Source organism: Euleptes europaea, chromosome 1 (genome assembly GCF_029931775.1).
Source record: "Euleptes europaea isolate rEulEur1 chromosome 1, rEulEur1.hap1, whole genome shotgun sequence".
NCBI lineage: Eukaryota > Metazoa > Chordata > Lepidosauria > Squamata > Sphaerodactylidae > Euleptes > Euleptes europaea.
This window is the reverse complement of record NC_079312.1, coordinates 66849155-66870677: the sequence shown is the minus strand read 5'-3', so window position 1 is coordinate 66870677 and position 21523 is coordinate 66849155. Positions and strand designations below refer to the sequence as shown.

Genomic DNA, 21523 nt, shown 5'->3' with positions numbered 1-21523 from the left:
TTTTGGTAGTTTGTAATAAGAGCCTTTTCGCTTCATTGGTCACTGTGTCTGGTCAGTAAGCTACTGATAATTACACTGGTGATTTTGGTTGTGTAGAGTTTGTATATCCCCTTCGGCATCAGGTTCACCCCTCCTTAACTTCAGTCACTAAGTGAACAAAAGAGCATCCCGACCAGGGTGAAGAAAGGTACCTGCTGACTGAATGCCATTAATATCAAGCCATGAGCATTCTTTTGCATGTAGTAGTGTGAGTATTTACAGGTGCTTTTTGCATTGTTTATTAGTTGTGTGTGTGTGTGTGTGTGTGCGTGTGTGTGCATGTGCAGACTGCAGAGAAAAAGACCTGAATCCTGGCAGGACTTCAGTATGTTGCAAAAGGTCTTAGAAGGGCACACACCTGTTACTGCATACCACAGATAAGAAGCAAGCCAAAATGTCTCTGCATGCTAGCATGCTTAGGTGCAATATTGTGGGGAATAGGGAACAGATATTTTACAGTATAAAATTGATGTTCAGGGTGGTTGGTGTTCGTTTCGGTTTTGTTTATTTCTTTATTTTTTTGTAAAACTTTTATTTAATTATTGTTGCCTTTTTTGTACCAAACCAGCTGCAAGAAAGTGAGCAAATGCTGGAGTGTGACTGCAGTATATATTTTGTGAAATATCTTGTACAGCTTAATGTGCAATAAAAAAAAGTTACATCTGTCTTCAGTGTATAGTTTCTGGAATACAACCCTCCTATTGGGGGGAAAACTTTCAAACTCAGTGAAGAAAAAGAAACCAAAGAATGTGATCTTAAAATGCAAAACTGACCTACTAAAGTAACACCTTCCTCTATAAAGCCATCCAAATTAAAAGGCATTGTCCCTCAATCTATTTAAAACAGAACCTCCTGATTCTAGGCTTATTTTAGGAAAACTCATTGTTGTAAATGACTATTCTTAAAATATATGCTATTCTTAGAACTACACAGATATGTTGCCAGGAACAGCATGTGGAAAATTAGCCAGAAACCTATTTGCTATCCCATAAGAATGTGATTTGAACAGCTAGATGGATTTCCCAAATTTATGCGCCCTGAATGAGAAAATAAGGGAACCCAGCAGAAATTTCCTTTAAATATTAGTATTTCCTTGCCATGTATTTTAAAGTTCTCACATTTTAAAGCAAATCAGGAGTTTTGCCTCAGGCTCAGTTCTACAATACTGTTTGATTAAAAAAAAAATCAACCAAGAGATCCAGTCTCTGAGCCTTCTTTTGGAGGAGTTGTTTTAGCCATTCGACATGAAGATTTTGCAGAAATTGTCAATTCATCATAGTCTTCCCAGTGAAAACTACACATGGACCCTTGGTGCTGGATAAAGCACAGTGCTTGTGCTTAATTAGTTCTTTCTGAGTTCATTTTCATTTGTGAGAAAACCACAAATCCAACAGACTAATGGTACAGCGTCTTTCTTAAAAACTGATGAACAGCTGGACTGATTTCACAACTTAAAAAATAGTCAAACAAACCTATGTAATTTGACCAAAGCTACCATTTCCCTTCCATCTATGAGGAGAATCAGAAGGCATGGGTTCATGGGAAGGGAAGGATCTTGCATTTGATCTTCTCAGTCCACATTAGCCTCAATATCAGCAAAGTTCATTGTCCCCATTTCTGATTCAAACCTCTGTTCCTTCAGTGCAGGGTGCAGTTCTCCACTCCTCCCTCCACCAGTACATGAAAAAAACTGCCCCTTCCACTGAAATGAATGGGGAAGTCCTCGCAGGTGACACATGAAATTCAAATAGCTAAGCATTAGCCTGGTGGAATTTTTGACCGTGCAATCTCAGAAACTGCTTTGAAACTATCCTCAGTTTCAAAAGAAGGATGTCATGTGGAGAAGCCGATGTTCAAGGGGGAAAGTAGTCTAAAGCCCCCTTGGGCCGAACCAGTTTCCTGATTTGGAGGGGGGAATCCTGGCCAAGGAATTTCACAATAGCACCGCAGTGCTAATATAATTCTGTACTGAGGTACAATCATGGACCCAGCTTAGCCTAAGCATGTATTTGTTGGCATAATGAATGCCAACAAGCTGTGAAGCCACAGATAACAAGCTATAAATCCACTCAAATTCAACTATGTCATATCCTATAGATTCCATTGAAAATAAACTGGCTCCTTTCCAAATTGTACAGCATAACTGAGCTACCACAAAGGTTGATATTAAATACAGGACCCTTATTCTAATGCAATGATTGCTTTGTCAAAACAGCAGACCTGAACCAATGAGATATAGCTGAGAAACTTTCAAACATCCTGAGTTCATTAAAGTTTTCTACTGTCCAATCCTAGACAGAGTTATACCTTCTAAACCAATTCAGTCCAACAGAAGGGTGTAATTCTGTTTAGGAATATGGGGCTGCTCTGGGCTGTTACTACAAGGTGTCTGGGGTTTGTTTGTTTTTTTGATAACTGCACAGTGGCTCCTGCTGAAGTGTCCTATGCTTCCTATTCTTCATGTTCTTCATTGGGGCTCATAGCCACTGCAGGGGGACTTGTTTCCAGATGACAGGTTAAAACAACCCAAACCAAACCTACTTTAGGAACTAGCTTGGACTGCTGATTTAATGTGCAACTGTGGCCTTCGTTTATATTACTATATATAATGCCATCATAACCAGTTTCTTCTTCTTCTTTCCTCATAAAAATAACTCTATTTGCCTTCCATGTATGATGGAGCAATTTGGGAATGCTTCTTGCCCATCAAGAATATTCAAGTGGAATGGAGAAATGCTGTGACTGATGTAGCTTGCTCTAGATAGTTATTGCCCTATTAGTCCCTAGACATAGAGATCTAGCTGTTGCGGTGATGCCTTTCTTTAGACCACCACAGTACCAGTGTGAGAATTCACAAGCTTTCAAGTTATACAGAACTGTGGGTGTTGATGATGACAAAAACATGACTAGCCATCCTAACTAGAACTTATTACGGGTTCCAGAGTTATATTTTTTTAAGTGTTGGATATAAGAACTAGTACAAAATTACTGATACATTATGAAGTTTTTCTTGTACTGAACCTAGGGGGCCCAGTGCAACCCCAAGGAATGCAATCACAAAGCCAGGAACCACCGCGCGTGTTCCCTCCGGGGCAGTCAGCAAAGCCCTCGAGTTCCATGCCGCCACGTCCACCAGGCCCTGCAACTCAGCAACCACGTGCCCAGGCCCAAGGTCCTTCAAGAGCTGGGCTACCAGCGGAAGCACAGGCAGAACCTTCACCAACCCCGTCACAGAAGCCTCCGCAGTCACACCCACAACTGAAGTAAGACCTTTGTTTTCTCTTGTTTCCTTCTGGAATAATTTGCTTTTCTTACAGACATTCAGGTGTGACAGGCCTACAGCAGAAAAAACAGGATGTTTTCGCTCCCTTTGAAAACCTTTACAAGTTTTTTTTTTGTTAGCTTGATGTAAAACAGAAAAGGTACACATGCAGTTAGTGCTGTTAAAGCAACATTTCATGCAATACATGCAGATTTTCTGCTCAAATCAGGCCTAATTCGACAATGTGTCATCATCTTGTTTCTCTCCCTTCACTGACTCATTTTTGGTTGAATGGAGGATACAAAATTGCTGAGGGTGGGAGGAACCCTTATCAAGTTAAACTTTTAACCTCCAAGTATTTAGACAACAACAGATTTTTAAATACAGCAATGCAGGGAAGTGTGTGTGTGTGTGTGTGTGTGATTTTGTAAGGGATGGGGGTGTCCAAAATGCTTCATTCTAAGCGACATATGGCATGGATGTCTGCTTTCACTGAACATGTAAGACATGCCACACCTAAGGCTGTGTGCAATAAATCCAAATCAAGCATTAATTGAACCTATTTTTTATTCTAAGAATAAATGATACTTTATTCTAGCTGCAGCCTTGGATTTTTATGGAATTTTGAAGCATGCTTTAGTTGTCTGATGAACACAAACAGAGGAGGATAAACTATGAAATCTAGGGCTAAAAAAAAAAAAAAAATCTGGAGGCGCAAAAAGCCATTCCAGTCCACTCCAAGCTCTGGCTTTTGAGCTTTTGATCATATTCACACATTTCAATGTCTATGCCTTAACTATGAAGGCTAAAATCTTGTGCAGCTTAGAAATTTAGTTCTTAGAAAGAATCTGCCCATGTCTGGACTGTAAACAGGACACAGATAGGTAAAGACTACATGCAGTCTTATTTATATGAATAGTTGACATCCAGCAGGCTTCATTGCTTTTTACGCCTCTATTCCCATTATGTTTTGTGGCCCCGTCACAACTTCACACTGCCACCTCAAGCCAGGTATCTGTTTTCAAGAAATACAGATAAGTATTTCTCTCTCCAGGATCAGAGGAGCATGCCTATTATTTTGGGTGTGGTGGAACACGGGCAGGATGGTGGTGCTGCAGTCGTCTTGTTTGGGGCTTCCTAGAGGCACCTGGTTGGTCCCTATGTGAACAGACTGCTGGACTTGATGGGCCTTGGTCTGATGCAGCAGGGCTTTTCTTATGTTCTTAAGTAATTTCTGTTAGACAAGTCACTGCATCCAAGATGCAAATGTCGACAAGCAAGACAGTAATGCTGGATAGTCCAGTGGTATTTCAGTATTTATTAATTATTTATTTGATGTATACCCCAGCATTTCATATGAACATAGAAAGCTACCATTGGTCCATCTATAACAGCATTGTCTGCTTTGCCTGATGGTGGCTTTCTGGGTTCTCAGGCAGAGAAAGGTCTTTCCCAACACCTCTTACCAGGGATCTTTTAACTGCAGATACCAATGACCGAATCTTGGATTTTCTGCATGCACAGCACATGTAGTTACCAATAAAGCACAGTCCATTCTGAGATCACAAATCCCTTAATAGCAAACACAAGGAGTCAAAGTTTAAAAGTCCCACAGCACCTTAAAGACTAACATTTATTTCAGGAAGAGCTTTCGTGAATCAGAGCTCACTTCTTCAGATATGTGGAAAGGAAATAATTTTGGGAATACTTATAGGAAAATTACAGAATTGGGGGGAAGGAAGAGTTGAAGGAGAGAGAGAAAGAGAGACTATATTCTTACCTCCATTCCTAAACCACCAGCCTAGTGTATCTGGCCTGAGGTGTCCCTAGAAATGCCAGCATAATGCCACAGCTTGGTGTGTGCTCTCCCACATGATATCCTATCCAAGTATGCTAAGAAATTATAAAAAAACTATCATCAACACTGAAACACAAAATGCCATCTTTGAGTCAAGCCTCTTTTGATTGCCTCAAAGACTTGCTCGCCAGAAATGCTGCAAGCAGGTTTGCATCTGTGTGGTGACAGCATTCAATAGAATAGCCAGTTAACTGACAATTACTATACCCAACATATTGTGGGACATCTACTTTAAAAGCAGCTCAGTAAATTTGTATATCCTGCTGTGCAGTTGGCAGCATTCCTCCCTCTCCTCCTCTCTTCCCTTGCTTTTCACAGCCAAGACTATGCCCTCCCTCCGCGGCACCATCTGTTCCAAAGATGAACAACCCCATGGCTAAGTTCATTTTATCTTGATAGTATCAGGTGGGTAGTTAGTCTGTAATGGTAGAACGACATACAAATCCAGTAGCACCTTAAAGACCAACAAAATTTTCCAAGCTTATACTCTAGGAAACTTTGTTGTTTTTTAAGGTACTACTGGAATTATTTCATGTTGTTTTTAGGCCCTGGTTGGGTTTTATTGCTTTTATGGTTGTTTGTTATTAATTTTAAATTGTTTTACTGATTTTATTTTATGAGCTGCCTCAAGCAGATCTCTGGAGAGGGAGGCAGCATATATGCTGCCAGAATAAATAAACAAATAAAATAAACTTCAATTTCTGGATTCAAAGCTGTATTTCTTCAGAGTAATACAGTAACGGTGTGATCCCTGTGCAGAAATCCCTGTGCAGAATTACTCTAGTTTAAGTCCACTGACTTTGATGGGCTTAGACTGGAGTAACTCCGCACAGGATGGCAATGTAAAAGCACTATCCTAAGAAGAGTTACACCTTTCTAAGCCCATGGATTTAAAAGGGTGTAACTCTTTTAAGAAAGAGTTAAAAGAGAAAGTGCCAAAGCAGGACTACAGCTAAACATCAAGAAAACAAAAGTAATGACTACAGGAGAATTACACAACTTTAAGGTTGACAATGAGGAAATTGAAATTGTTCAAGACTTTCTATTCCTTGGCTCCACCATCAACCCAAAGGGAGACTGCAGCCAAGAAATCAGAAGGAGATTGAGACTGGGAAGGGCAGCCATGAAGGAGCTAGAAAAGATTTTGAAGTGTAAGGATGTGTCACTGGCCACCAAGACTAGATTAATTCATGTCATCGTATTCCCTATTACTATGTATGGGTGTAAAAGCTGGACAGTGAAGAAAGCTGATAGGAAGAAAATAGATTCCTTTGAAATGTGGTGTTGGAGGAGAGTGTTACAGATTCTGTGGACTGCCAAAAAAACAAATCAGTGGGTTATAGATCAAATCAAGCCTGAACTGACCCTAGAAGCTAAAATGACTAAACTGAGGCTATTGTATTTTGGTCACATCATGAGACGAGTCACTGGAAAAGACAGTCATGCTAGGAAAAGTTGAGGGCAGCAGGAAAAGAGGAAGACCCAACAAGAGATGGATTGACTCAATAAAGGAAGCCACATCCTTCAGTTTGCAAGATTTGACAAGGCTGTCAAAGATAGGACATTTTGGAGGACTTTCATTCATAGGGTCGCCATGAGTCGAAAGCGACTTGACAGCACTTAACACACACACACACACACACCTCTTTTAGGATGGCACATTACCTACCCATTGCGTTGAACGTGATCAGTCAGGCCTGATTCCATCCCAGCCATTTATTTCCCACCATGGCAGATCTTTAGGTAAATTTTTAAAAAAACTGAAAACCAGATATATATCATACTAGATGCATAGCATGAAACCTTCCTGAAGGGCTCACAGCCTGGATCATGTCACAGCCTTATTCCAATTTCCAAAAGAAGAAACTCCAAATTGCCAATGGGATTAACTGTACTCTGTGTGTCAGCATGTACATGCTTGGCATTCTCACCCACATGCTCTTGCTTAACATGTGCGTGCAAGTGATTAGCCCATGAATAAATATTTAATTAGGCCTCTTATTTTTGGGTTGCTGATCAAGTGCTGCTTTGCCCTTCCACCCCCTCCTTTCTGGGAATATCAAACATAAGTACAATGGAAGTGAAAGATTAAAACATACACAGTCCTCTGTGCTCTGCTTTTCAACAAAAAGTGCCAGTGGAAAGCACACTAGATATAAATTGTCACTTCACCCTGAGGTGTGGTACCAGAAGAGCAAACTATATAATGGGACAACCAGCCTCAGATTTTATAGAACAAATAAGATTCACCTATTTTACTATGATCTGCAGCCCAACTGCTTAAGTTCAACCTGGTTCTGCTGACTTAAGAAATACTATTTGATGAAATGATCTTAAGTATTAGAGAGCTAATTGAATGAATTTGTTTTGGGTTGCTTTCTGGAATCTCTGCATTCAACAAATAATTGAGGGCAGTCCACAGAAAACAGGTATGAACCATAAGGCTGAACCATAAGCACAGTTTATGAAGGTAATCTCAGTGGGACTTCCTTCTGAGTATTTGTTCATAGAACTGTGCTGAACATTCCTGGGAAACTAGCATGAGTTAAGTGCTTAATTGTTCTTAAGGTTGCAATCCTACTTTCTTATATATTATGTATGAATTGCACTCCCTTCCAAGTAAACTTGGTTAGGATAAGGTGACAAGTCCTGTGTACTTCAATAGGTCTTAGGAACTTTTAATGTTCCCAGGATAGCACTTTTAAGGTGGGACTCTTTCTATATATATACTCTCATGCACAACACAGTTTTTGTGAATTTCTGTGATGCCTCTCTCTTGTAATTCATTGTACTCTATGTGCATCATATTCCAGCACCATGCATATACTTCTGGACTGATGGTCAGTGCAATCACCTTTGACTGAATGTTCTCAACCACAAACAGATCATCAACAATGGAGCAAAACACGCTGACCCTCTGATCAGGGAGAGGAGTCTTTATTTCCTGCTCCCATTATATGAAATTGTAAATCAATTTCTGAAGGATGGCTTGCTTTGCCTATAATATGTATATATTTCTACAAATATGTCAACATCCTTGTGGGGTTTCTTTTTGTCTTGCAGCAAATCACAGTCCCTGACGAATGCCTTCAGCTTCACAGAGTCATCCTTCTTTCGATCATCTGTGAATGAAGATGAAGCAAAAGCAGAAACAATCCGAAACTTGAGAAAATCCTTTGCCAGCCTCTTTTCTGATTAGCCATGTAGAGTTTGATTTTGCGTGTCTGTAATGCATTAGAAAGTCTACCGTGAACATAATTTTGCAAACATAATTTCCTTGTGAATGATCTTTCTTTGCTGTTCCAACTGTTGTATTAAGCAATATGTTAAACTCTTTAAAAAGAGACTGTAATGAAACACACTTCAGGTATCCTGCATTTGAAAATAATAATCCACTTCTAAAAAAGCCAAGAGGAAAATCTATACAGCAGAATGCTTGAAAGTCCTCATTAACTGTGATATTGTGGCCTTACCATTAAATGCACTAGGTCATCACATTGGATTTTCTTTTGTGATATCATTATATCGCATCATTATGTTGCAAATTGCCCCTTGCTACACTTTTTCAGTGTTCACCTGCATGTTTGTTTGTTTATAGCTTTCATTCTTGGCCCAGGTCTTTATGATGCACCGTCACAGTGGTGTTTTTCTGTCTACCCTCTTTCACCTTCTTCCTTTGGCAAGTTTTCCATTGGTAGAATGTGGTGTTCTCATTGCTGTTAGGAACAAACTCTAGGACAAACCAATGTTATACAGCTATGTGTCGAGACTACTGTATCTTCACACTTTTGTTTTACAATTTTTTGCAACCTGTTAACAGTGAGCTTTGATTTGTATTGCACCATGCATGACCTCATGTTACCCACAGTTCCATGTAACCTTCAAATAAACGCAAAGCCATTTGCCTGGCAGCAAGCAATCTTCTGCAGGACTGCAATGCACAGTGGTGTTGCTTTATCTGACAGCCCACGAGATTTTGCTTTTCCGACTGAGAAACAGCCATACTTATCCAAATAGAGAGAGGTACCTGCGCCAAATCTGGATGAAAAGCCTTAAATGCTTCTCTCTTGGAATAGATAAAATGCCGAATACAGCACAAAATTCACTCTGAAATGTTCCTAGGCATCCCCTGGATATTTTGGGCTGCAGTGCGAGGGGGAGATGAGAAAGTCACACTCTATGCATAGAAATCCTTTCAGCTATGGAAACAATCTGGCAGATCCACACCTATGGATTCTACTGTCCCATCAGATGATGCAGTCAATTTGCACAATGAATGATGACACAACTGATGGTAACCCATCAAGTAAAATGCATCCCATCAGCCATGTATGGTGGCCACTAAGAGCTTGATAAACTTTTTTTCTGTCTGCTAAACTGTCAAACCACCTGGTAGATTACAACATATGGCTGGTGGTGTACATTTAATCACAAGGTCTGCAGGGAAATAATAAAAATGACCATGCAAACCATCCCTAGGTTTGGGATAATTGTAAAAGGCATTCAAAATATCAAGCAATACTTACCTACATTTTGTTCATTATTTATTTAATGTCAGAGTTGGAAGGGACCACCAGTCCAGGGTAATCTAGTCCAGGGTCATCTAGTCCAACCTCCAGGCAATGCAGGAATTTCAACTATCTCCGAAAAGTGGGTATCCAATTAATACTTCAACAACAAAGAATCCACTACCTAATGAGAAAGGTTGTTCCAGTGTCAAACACACCTCACTGTCAGGACGTTCTTCCTCAAATTTAGATGAAACCTCCTTTGCTGTAGTTTTTATCCATTAATCTGAATCCTGTCATCCAACACAACCCAAAACATATCCACTCCATGCTCCACATGGCATCCCTTTAGGTATTGTAAGGTGGCAATCATATCACCTTGTAAGCATCTCTTCTCCAGCATAAAGGTTCCCAGCTCCCTGGGCCTAGATAAAATGCAGTGTAACAGGAATGACAGCCTCCTGAGTTGAATGATGGTCTCTGGGAGAAGCAGAAGTGTTTTTGGACTGGAATGACAAGAGCATTTCTGCTATCCTCAGACGCTGTCATTCCACTCTAGGAGCTGTTATTCCAGGCCCAGGGCAGGTCTCTCTACATCTGCTTCACATTTTCATTGCAACTTTATTTGGGTGAAGCCCAATTGGCATTTCTGGCTCCCATTATAACCAAGGGGCATTCTAGCATCTCCCCATTGTTCCCAGCGGGCATTCTTGTCATTCCTTTTCGAAACTCCTGACCGAGCTCTCTGTTTGCTCAACCACAGAACAAAAGGGCTCCTCCCCAAAGGAGGAATGGAAAGTGAACTGCAGCTCTCTGTGGCATGTCTTCAAAGGTGGTTGGATGGAAGTGCTCTGTGCTCCTCCCTTGCAAGGATCCTATTGGAAGAAAGAAATGCCATTGTTCGAGAAACCAGTAGAATCAAGAAAAAACATGACTACTAGCTGTAACCAAACACAAAAACAACACAGATTTCTTCTAGGAAGCTAGGCAGTGTAAGATTTCAGGAACCATAGTTAAGTGTAGGTGTGTGCAAAGAAAATTCAGGAAAATTCAAATTTGGGTATCTTGGACCCCAAAATTTTCAGGATTCCCAAATTCCCATACCAGCATTCCCTACTAAGATAGAATATACTAAAATCAAATGTAATGAAGAACAATAGGGTACAAATTGACCATAGTATAGGTGTCTGAAAAACAAACAGTTGAATTTTTTTTAAGGATGAAATCCAGTCTTTGTTGGACTACCAGTATCTGTAGCACAATCATAACCAGTACATCCAAGCTGTGATGAGTTTATATAACATGATTCAGAAACTAGGACATTTTATAACAATTCCCTTGTAATTTGGAGGTTAAGTACACAAATTATCATTTGTATTCAGTCTCAGTCCAGATTCTCTGAAACAAGTCTTCAATGCATCCTCGCTCCTAGCTCCTTCTTATGGGTAATACTCCAGACCACATTCGCAACTTTTCTGAGAGAGTGTAATTCCACCTTCACTACAATTTATTGGAAATGTTGAATAGAATCTACATGTCCTAGTGCATAGCCACAATCATACAAACACCCCACCTCCAGATACAGAATACATCCCCTATATTACATTCGCAGCCACAACCATCAATGAATCTGATTCACTGCCACGTTACAGGGAGGGGGTCACCGCCTTAAGTTTTTTATGCCATGCATTTACTGGAACAGTCTTGCTTCCTGGATGGAAAAGAGTTTCTCTAAGCGTGCACAGAGTGCCCTTCCAGTGATGGAGAATTTGCAAATTACAAATTTTCTGCATAGATATAATTTTATTGTAGGAAATTATGATGTCCCTACATATGCACCTGCAAGAGCCCTGTGGCGCAGAGTGGTAAACTGCAGTACTGCAGTCCAAACTCTGCTCACGACCTGAGTTCGATCCCGACGGAAGTTGGTTTCAGGTAGCCAGCTCCAGATTGACTCAGCCTTCCATCCTTCTGAGGTCGGTAAAATGAGTACCCAGCTTGCTGGGGGTAAAGGGAAGATGACTGGGGAAGGCAGTGGCAAACCACCCCGTAAACAAAGTCTGCCTAGAAAACGTTGGGATGTTAATTAATTTGGATTTCACATGCTGTGGTATTAAGATCTAAACACAGAGAAAGAACCTCTTCTTTGAAAGAAATATGAAGGCTTAAAGAAATCTAAAATTTAGAGAAAGAATGCATGTTAGGATTGAACTGGCTGTTCTGACAATATTCAGCTTTGTGAAACACAAAGAAAAGCTTGCATTTACTTTTTTTCAGACTACTTGGAAAAAGAAGGACCACATACATATAATCTTTACAATGCAGTAGTTACTTCAGTTTTGTGTCATATAAAGTTCAGTTATTTATAAGTCTATAACAGTTTAGTATCTTCAACTTTATTGGCCTCCTAAGGTAAATTTTCTCATAAATCTACAACGAAATCTATGAATTCTAGCTAAAGCTTAGTGTTACCACATCCCAAGACATTCATATTAGAATGAGGTTCTTCTGCAACATTTTAATAGGCGGCTAAGGAAGTAGCCACTGGGCAGGCAAGAGAATGGTAACATGGTAACAATCTCTTAGCACTACTTAGGTTTATGAGTTCTGACATACTATTTGAGCAAAATGGTTAAAAGTAGTTTGGCATATTCAGGTCAGATTAGTTGCTTTTCGGGTGGTCATCACATAGATTGTGATAAACCAGCAATCTTCTCTCACCCCACCAAAATAACAATCCAACCAGCACTGAAATAAAGGAATGTTGGCATACATTCTTATTTTTACATAGATACAGTCATTCCGTTCCCATGCTTTGCACTGATCAGACTTAGATGGCAGGAGAAATCTGAGTAACTGAATAATGTCTAGGGAGAAAGATATTATCAGGACAAGTTGGTAGGGAGGCCACCAACTCTACGTTGCTGATCACTTTGCTACTACCAACACATTTTTCAAATACAACTCCAGATCCATGAGGACCAGAAACATGGCTTTATTTTTTAAAATCCTGATACCAGATTCTATTCAGAAACCACATAAAACAAACAAGCCCACTGCAAGGTCCTCAGTTAAGGACTCAAAATGCCAAAGTAAGCTATACCTAAGAAAGATGTTGATTGAGTATCAAAACCAAAGCAGGCTGATGAATTTTTGAATTGTTACTGTCTACCACTGTAATGCACTTGTGTCACTGTTCTACCCTAATGGTGGTTTATAACCATTATTTTTTGTAGCAAAAGGAACTGTAGTGACTTGTATATATTTATATTATTTTTTAAAATTTAAAAATCCCTCAGAGCAAATGAACGTCACAAAAAGTTACATTTATAGGATAACGTTCAACATTACAAATGTAATCACCAAACTTTCATCATTAATTCATGCAGGGGATTTATAGTCTTACTTTTTAATTAGACTCACAACATAAAAACAAGAAATGTAATAAAATTGTAGTATAAATTTAGAAAATACAAATCAACAAAATACAAATCAACAAATCTAGGACAGCAACTTGCAACAATCTCAAAAGTAGGGAATTCTGAAGTCTGGGGTCCATGGCTGAAAAAGTCCCATCTTGCATGCCCATCAAATTTCTGTTAACGCTGACTGGATGCCCAAACCCGATCTCAGAGCTCAGGCAGATTCATATGGGTTAAGACAACCTTCAGGGTACTCCATCCTAAACCAAGCAGGGCTTTAAAGGTCAAAACCAGCACTATGAATTGGACCCCAAAACAAATTGGCAACTAACCCAATTGGGACAGAACTTGTGTAATACACAGTGCAATCCACCTTTTGTAGACCATTGACTTAATTATAAGGGTGTTAACTCTTCTTTCAATAGCACCGACAGTCTCTGTAGCAGGTATCCATTAGAATCTTGGCAGTGAGTTTTGGAGCAGTTGAAGTGGACAGGCAGTCTTCAAAGGGAGACCCCCATACAGCATATTACAATAATTCAGACTGGGTGGTGCTCCATTTCCACACAGAGGTTTGGCTCCATCTGGGCTTCCTTTCGGCAGCAGCACTGTTTTCGGAAGCACTCACATGATGCTATCCTAGTCCTGTTTCCATGTTTTCCTGCTTTGCTGAAATCTTTCCCAAGTTGGTCTTTTTTAAAAAAAGAAAGAAAGAAAGAAAGAAAGTTGGGAACTAGTACATTGTTGTGATATATGGTTATAATGTTAAAACACTATAGCTATTGCCACTGGGTTTTTTAAGCCTGAAGAAAGCTCTCCAGTGGCCAGGGGGGGAATGACAACCATTGAGGGCAGAGATGAGGAAGGTGAGGAGAGAAACTTATATGTAGATGCTCCATCGCTACTGTAAATGTCTCACATTCACAGCTGCAACAACAGCTACACAGAGAATCAGCTCTCTGTGCAAACTGCCTCTGTTGATGCTGCTCAAAACAAAGAAGGCAAAGCAGAATTAATTTTTTCCTCCTGATTAAAAAAAAGTTCTTCTGATAAAAAGTTCACCTACTGAAGACTTGTCATGAGGGAATCCACACATATATTGATTCTTGTTCTAAAATTGAAGTAATAGACTTTATAGCACCTCAGGAGAGTTGTGTATTATTCGATCAGATAACATTAGTTTGTCTTTCTTTCTACTCACAACTAGTAACATAGAAACAGAGTCCTCAAAGACGGTTCCCCTTGAGAGCAAAACATTAAGATTTTGACTAGGCATTACATCTAATTTGGGCTTGAGGGCCACTTCGCATGAATAACAAGTGGTGTGAAGTCTGTGCAAAACCAAATTAGCTGCCTCTCCATACACACCATCAGCTATTAACAAGTGGCATCGCACTACACATGGACTGACTGCTGCCTAGGTGTCTTCTCCACATCACCTGCACGTAGGAAGGCATCAAGGAGGCAGCAGATCTGTGAGGTGAGTCCCTGAACACAAATGACTTGCCATAAGCGTTAACCACCACTCTAACTTTCATGCGTACCTCTATGCTACTTGCTATCTGGAAGCAGGCCTGAAATTCAGGAAGACAGTTCTTTTTCCATTTGTATGTGAGTATGAGACTACATTCATAAACAGCAATAAAAACTGCAAAGAAACAGAATTGGAGTTTCTCATGTCCTCAAAGGAAAAGGACTTTGCTGCTAGGGCTGTCGATTTGGTTCGGCCCGAACTGAAAAACAGCCGAATTTCCCCTGATTCGGCGGTTTTTAGTTCGGGACAAACCAAACTCAAAAATGGCAGGAAACCGGGGGAGCCGAATTCAGCGAGTTCGGGAGTTCACGAATAAATTTGGGAAATTTGGGGCGTCAGTAAGCAGCATAACCGTCAGTAAGCAGCATTCTCCTCCCCCGGCCAATCGGTGGCCAAGCTGGGTCTTCTTCTGGCCAATCAGTCAGGATTGAGTACTGGAGGAATCAGCTGCTGCGCGGCCGGGCTGGGGAGAGAGAGAGAGAGAGAGAAATCCCATGGGGGGTGCTTGTACACATTTGCTCCTTTCCGTGGCTGCAGGGGGCGCATTTTTGGGGGTAGAGACCCCAAGCTTTCAGCGGAGCTTCAGACAAGCCTTCTTAAGAGACCCCCCAAGTTTTGTAAACATTGGTTCAGGGGGTCCCGAGATATGGGCTCCACCCCTTTTCCCTCCCCCCTTTTCCATTTCCGTGGCTGCAGGGGGCACTTTTTGGGGGGTGCAGCCCCCAAACTTTCAGCATAGCTTCAGACGAGCCTTCTTAAGAAACCCCCCAAGTTTTGTAAAGATGGGTTCAGTGGAGGCAGAAATATGGGCGCCCCCTTTTCTCTTTCCGTGGCTGCAGGGGGTGCATTTTTGGGGGTGCAGCCCCAAACATTCAGCATAGCTTCAGACGAGCCTTCTTAAGAGACCCCCCCAAGTTTTGTAAACATTGGGTCAGGGGGTCCCGAGATATGGGCTTTCCCCTTTTCCCTATTGGGATGAATGGATCACCCGATACTGTATGCATCTCCAGAGCGGCAAAACCTTCCATCGTTAAATGGAATCATATTGGATTACCCAGTCCTCCCAGCCCCTCCTGATGGAACAGAAGACAGCCACAGTAAGACCCCTTTGGGGGCTTTAATCTATAATTTTTCTCCTGTGTGTGTGGGGGGGAAGCAGAGTCTGTGTGTGTGTGGGAAGGGAGCAGTTTCTGTGGGTGGGTGGGGGAAGCCAAAGGGGGCTTTCGCCCATTCTGCCTGGGGTGTGTGTGCCCCCTCGAGTCTCTCTCTCCCTGGTTTGAGGGGGGGCTTCAGTTGTGTGTCCTCAGGTTTTCCCTCATTCATAAGATTGGTTAGGTCTATTTTGATGCTTGCTCAAAACTGGTTTCAAATGGTTACTTAAAGAATGCATTTTCCTGTTCCCAGGTCCGATGCAAAAGGGGAAATTCAACCCCCTCCTGCTCATTATGCATAGCTAGCTGCCTCTGTCCCTTTCCATGGTTTGCAAACTCCCAGGTGTCGGGTGTTGCTTTGCATGGTTGCAAAGGTGTTGCTTTGCACTTGTGGGTGTTGCTTTGCAGTTCTGTTGCTTTGCAAACTTCTTAGCACCTGCCCCGCCCTTGCTCTCAGCTGTTTGTTGGGGCTGGGAGCTTTGTGCGTGGGCGGCAAGCTCTGCTCAGAGATGCACATTAAGGGTGGGGGACCCCTTTCGGGGCCCATATCTCAGCCCCCCCTGACCCAATCTTTACAAAACTTGGAGGGTCTTGCAAGAAGGGTCCTTTGAAGCTCCGCTGAAAGTTTGGGACCTCTACCCCCAAAAATGCCCCCCTGGAGCTGCGGAAAGGCACGGTTGTGTTTTTAATGGCTTTATTCAGCCGAATTTTTTCCCTGAACTTTGAATTCACGCCGAATTGCACGGACCTGAAGCGGGGGAGTTCGGACTTCAGCATATCCCGAATCCAGACGGGCCAAATTCAGCCGAATCCGAACTATACCGAATTTTTTTTTCAACAGCCCTATTTGCTGTCCTAATTGCTTAGCAGCCACAATCGAGAACTGTTTAGGCAAGTACACATCCTGAAGAGACAATTTAACACATTCCACAGGTAATTGTTGTAAATGAGAAAAGAGTACATTCTCATACATGAGTGAATTGTGACAACTCTTTCATAACTTGCTTCAGTATCTGATTTGACATAATCCATGGTTTAATATAAGGATGCAGTGAGAAGAAAATAGGCACTTACATCATTAGGGCTGTTGACACACCCACAGGGGGGGAAATTTCTGTAAATACTGACATGGCCTTTATAATGAATCGGCAAATGTAGCCGAAGCTCAGAATTCACTGCGAGCCAAGGATGACCTGAGAATCACACACAGTTGTCAACCCGAATATACAGCTGTAATAGTATAACACTACTGCAGCCTTCTCAGGAACCTCTACATTGAGAATGCAGGATATGAATATTTTCAGTAATAAACAAATACCTTGTAATTCACATGGCACATACAGAAGGGATGATTCTATTTCTTCAGATCAGCTGAGGTTTAATGTTTTTGTATCTTCCATCACTTTGAATGTACTATTCTCCATTATTTCTCCCCCACCGGTGCTTTCTGAGTACAATAAAAGTAACCCCAAGCCCCACTGTCCAACGAGTGATTAAATTAATAATAAAAACCACCTGAGGAGCAAATTAATTATTACTACAAAGAAAAGGAGAGTAATTATTCATATTTTGGCAGTGCACCTAATTGGTACTTGTCTCGTTTCAACAGTACAGACTGTATTATAGAGAGCTCATTAGTTCAAGTCCCCACCTCATGGCCTGTAGCAAAATGTCACACTTTATTAATATTAAATTCCCTCCCACCTCTTTCTTGGGGGGTGGGGAGGTGGAAAGGCCTTCACTATCCTCTTTGTCTTCTGATCAGTGGGAGGAATGATGCAACCACCCCTGCGTGACAAAGCTTCCCACACCAAAGTGAGAGTGCCAAAAGGTATCTTTAAACCTCTGCAGGATGTTAATATCTCACAAGCTGGTGCATGTCTGTTTCAAAAGTCAGGTTTGGAATTTCCTCCTAAGAGGCATAACTAGAATTAGCCTTCCATTCTGATTCGCTCATGGCCTTGGTTGCTTCTTGTGGGTTATATAATGGTGAATTAATTCTTTGCTAACATAAGAACATAAGAAAGGCCCTGCTGGATCAGACCAAGGCCCATCAAGTCCAGCAGTCTGTTCACACAGTGGCCAACCAGGTGCCTTTAGGAAGCCACAAACAAGACGAGTGCAGCAGCACCATCCTGTATCGTATAGCTTCTGTTCTTCGATTCCTTAATGCCTGGTTTAAAGATCTAATTTGGGGCCAAACTAAAGATGTTAGGGGTCAGAGATTGGATCCTTGTGATTTAGTGACAAAAAGAAGTCTCCAGGGAGGCCTAGTATGAATTGGGGTCACGGGGCTGCAGCAAGGAGCATGCAGCTCTTCCACTCAGTGCTGTCTCCCTGCCGAAACCCAGCCCTCAGGCTGTTTTCAACTTCTGTAAGAGAAAGGGGGGAGGGAAGGCAGCATGGTACAGCCCGATCTCGTCAAATCATGGAAGCTAAGCAGAGTCAGCCCTGGTTAGTATTTGGATGGGAGACCACCAAGGAATATCAGGGTCGCTGTGCAGAGGAAGGCACTGGCAAACCACTTCTGTTAGTCTCTTGCTTTGAAAACCCCATAAGAGGTCACCATAAGTTGGCGGCAACTTGACAGCACTTTATACACACACATACACACAAGAAAAAGGGGCAGGAACCTGTATTGTTTCTGTCTTCTTTCCTTATTAGGGCTAAAAGCAGCGTGGGAGACATTTGTAACCAGGAAAACAGCACAATGTCAAGCTCCCTCCTTCCCCACTGTTGTCACTGTCCTCCCCACAGCTGCTTTTTTATATCATGTCAAGTTTGGCCCTTAGGGGATCAAATGATAAAATATGCCACTAGACTTTTTATGGAGAGGTTGTAGCAGATGCCAGTTATTGGGCAGCAGACTGATTAATTAGTTGCTTCTCCAAAGGAGAAGAGTTCATTATTCTGTGCATGCACTGGGGCTTTTGTGTTCACTGAACTACAATGGAGAAAGAACCTGCAATACTGGGTTTGAACCAAGGCCATACTTTCTGGCTGATGGCTTCCAATGGCACTGAATATTTTGCTTGATCCTCCTGTACTTATGGATTCTTCCCAATTGCTTGGAGCAGGAACAAGGGGGAAACAAAACTTTTATGTATGTGATGACAGTTTTGCCCCTGAGCTGAGAAACAATTTGCCAAGTTATGGCTTGGTTCTTTGCATAGAGATTTTACTGCTTACGTTTCCCAACTGATAATTATGTAAATACTTAGGCAGGGACTTTTCAGCATCTAGCTGGTTGACCTATTTTATTTCAAGGTTCATACAATACTTCCTTACTCTCATCTGCTGAACCAAAACTTGTGTTAACTTGATGCCTTTTGTTTACTGAATGAAAATGGCATGAACCATTTAAAAGAAGTGATAGGGGTACACTGTAAAGATTCATTTGTAGGCACCCACCCACACATTAGAGGGCTAGATCTTGCTTTGGTTTGCATGCCAAGGTATTGGAGTTACGAAGGCTGCCTCCAGCTTCTATGGAAATGATGAATCGCTTCTTTGGAGCTCTGCCATATCAGCTTACAAATCAGCACAAAAAAACACAACAAAGATTCACAAAGTCAAAACACAAAAGCATAGGTATCTGGTATAAATGGGAAGAACAGTGAAGCAAAATGAAACATTGATAGCAGAAGTCTCCCTTCAGAGAGCAAGTTTGTAGGTATCAACATTGAGCTTCAGAACAATACCATTCTAGAAAGACAGCAGAAAATATCAAAAGGAGGGTGCCGAAGATTTAAAATTTCCTGGAACTTTTTGTTAGGCTTGCAGTTCAGTGGGTCCGGGGGATGAAGAGAGAAATGAAAATGCTTGTGGTATAGTGAAGTACAATGAAGAGCCCCAGACTACAATTTCCAGGTCTGAAAGTGGAATACATGCTATTTGACAGACTTACTGAGGTCAAACAGATTTCAGAATGCAAGACAACAGGGATGGAGAAGCAGGAAAAAATACTCCCTTTGAGAATATAAACATATGTCTCTCAAGAACTAATAGGAATCCTCTTTCTTTTTCTTTCTTTCTTTCTTTCTTTCTTTCTTTCTTTCTTTCTTTCTTTCTTTCTTTCTTTCTTTCTTTCTTTCTTTCTTTCTTTCTTTGTCTTTCTTTCTTTCTTTCTTTCTTTCTTTCTCTGTCAAGTCACAGCTGACTTATGGCAACCCTGTCAGGTTTTCAAGGCAAGAGATGTTCAGAGATGGTTTGGCATTGTCTGCCTCTGTGTCTGACCCTGGACTTCCTTGGAGGTATCCCATCCAAATACTAACCAGGGTCGACCCTGCTTAACTTCCAGGATCTGACAAGATCGGGCTAGCCTGAAGCAGAAAACAGAAGAAAAATATGGTAGTCCTTACATTAACCAAGTCAGAAATTAACTTGAGATGATGGGAGGGGCTATGGCTCAGTGGTAGAGCATCTACTTGGTATGCAGAAGATCCCAGGTTCAATTCCTTGCATCTCCAGAAAAGATCAGGTGGCCAGTGGCATGAAAGACCTCTAGCTGAGGCCCCAGAGAGCCACAACCAGTCTGAGTAGACAACACTGACCTTGATAGGCAGGCGGTCTGACTCAATGTTTATTTTTTATTTTATTCAATTTATACCCCGCCCTTTCCTGGCCAGAGCCAGGGTCAGCATGCCTTACAGTGCTTCAGTACGACATAAAATCATATACAGGATAAATTTATAAAAGCATAAAATCTACATTTCTATTCGTCATTAAAATCCTAGAAAAAAACCTGACTAAAACAGATGGCACCCTAACTACATTTCTTCCCAAGTATGGATTAGAAACCAATATTATACAATATTTCCATAAGGGGAGATCAACAAACCCTAATAAGTGGTGATACTGGTGGGAATAAAATACTAAAATGGAAACCAAAGGGAAAGAGGTCGGGGGAGTTTGAGGGAAGGTCCAACAAGGTCAGAAAGGGAGGAAGGGGGAGGGAAGAGGAAGGCTAAATGTTGTATAAGCCATCGCTGCCCTCAACCATAGACCTGGCAGAACATCTCTGTCTTACAAGCCCTGAGGAACTGAGCCAAATCCCACAGGGCTTGGGTCTCCCTGTATGATTCCAATTCAATTTCTGTACAATTTCAAATTTCTGATTCAGGCTTCTGTATGCTTATACATTCTCAACCCTCCCTTTCCCACCCCATCTCAAAAATATTTTAGCCCCCCATGCATCCCCCAAAACAGTTCACACTAATTGTATCAGGTGCCTTGATCTTCGACCAATATCATCATCATCACCACACCCAGGATGAAGGAAACCTGAGGGAATTATGACAATGCTGGGAGATGGTGATGGCCTCCAGTCATAGATTGGTGGAAGCGGGGTAGATATTTCAGGGGCCATATAACAGACAAATAAATAATTCTACCCCTTTTACATTCCGCAGTATAAGCCGTGCAGTAAGAAATCTGCATCAGTGATATTCATGTAGACCTGCTGTAGTGTTGCTAAGGTATCCTGTACAACTAAGCCAGAACAACACCAGGCTAAAGAATCAAGAAATTTATCAATATAAATAAGACCATAAAAAGGGCAGACTCGTCCACAGAATCCTTATGGGTGACAATTCTGGGCCCCAAAGGTGATTTAGTACTGGGGACGTTCTATCGGCCCCCTGACCAAATGGCTCAGGGTGATCTTGAGATGGAGAATGAAATTAGGGAAGCATGTAAAGGTAACGAACTAGTAATAATGAGAGACTTCAACTTCCCTCATATCGATTGG

The 21523-nt window shown here is 41.5% G+C and overlaps 1 protein-coding gene across 1 annotated transcript in view; it reads left to right on the top strand.

Moving 5' to 3' along the window:
- Positions 1–8480, top strand: part of SYN2 (synapsin II) — a 221835-nt gene extending 213355 nt beyond the window's left edge. The window contains exons 12-13 of the mRNA XM_056851437.1: positions 3065–3302; positions 8223–8480. Of these exons, the coding sequence (XP_056707415.1) occupies positions 3065–3302; positions 8223–8358 (374 nt within the window). The 3' untranslated portion in view covers positions 8359–8480. The remainder of the gene's footprint in view (positions 1–3064; positions 3303–8222) is intronic.
- The last annotated feature ends 13043 nt before the right edge of the window (positions 8481–21523 follow it).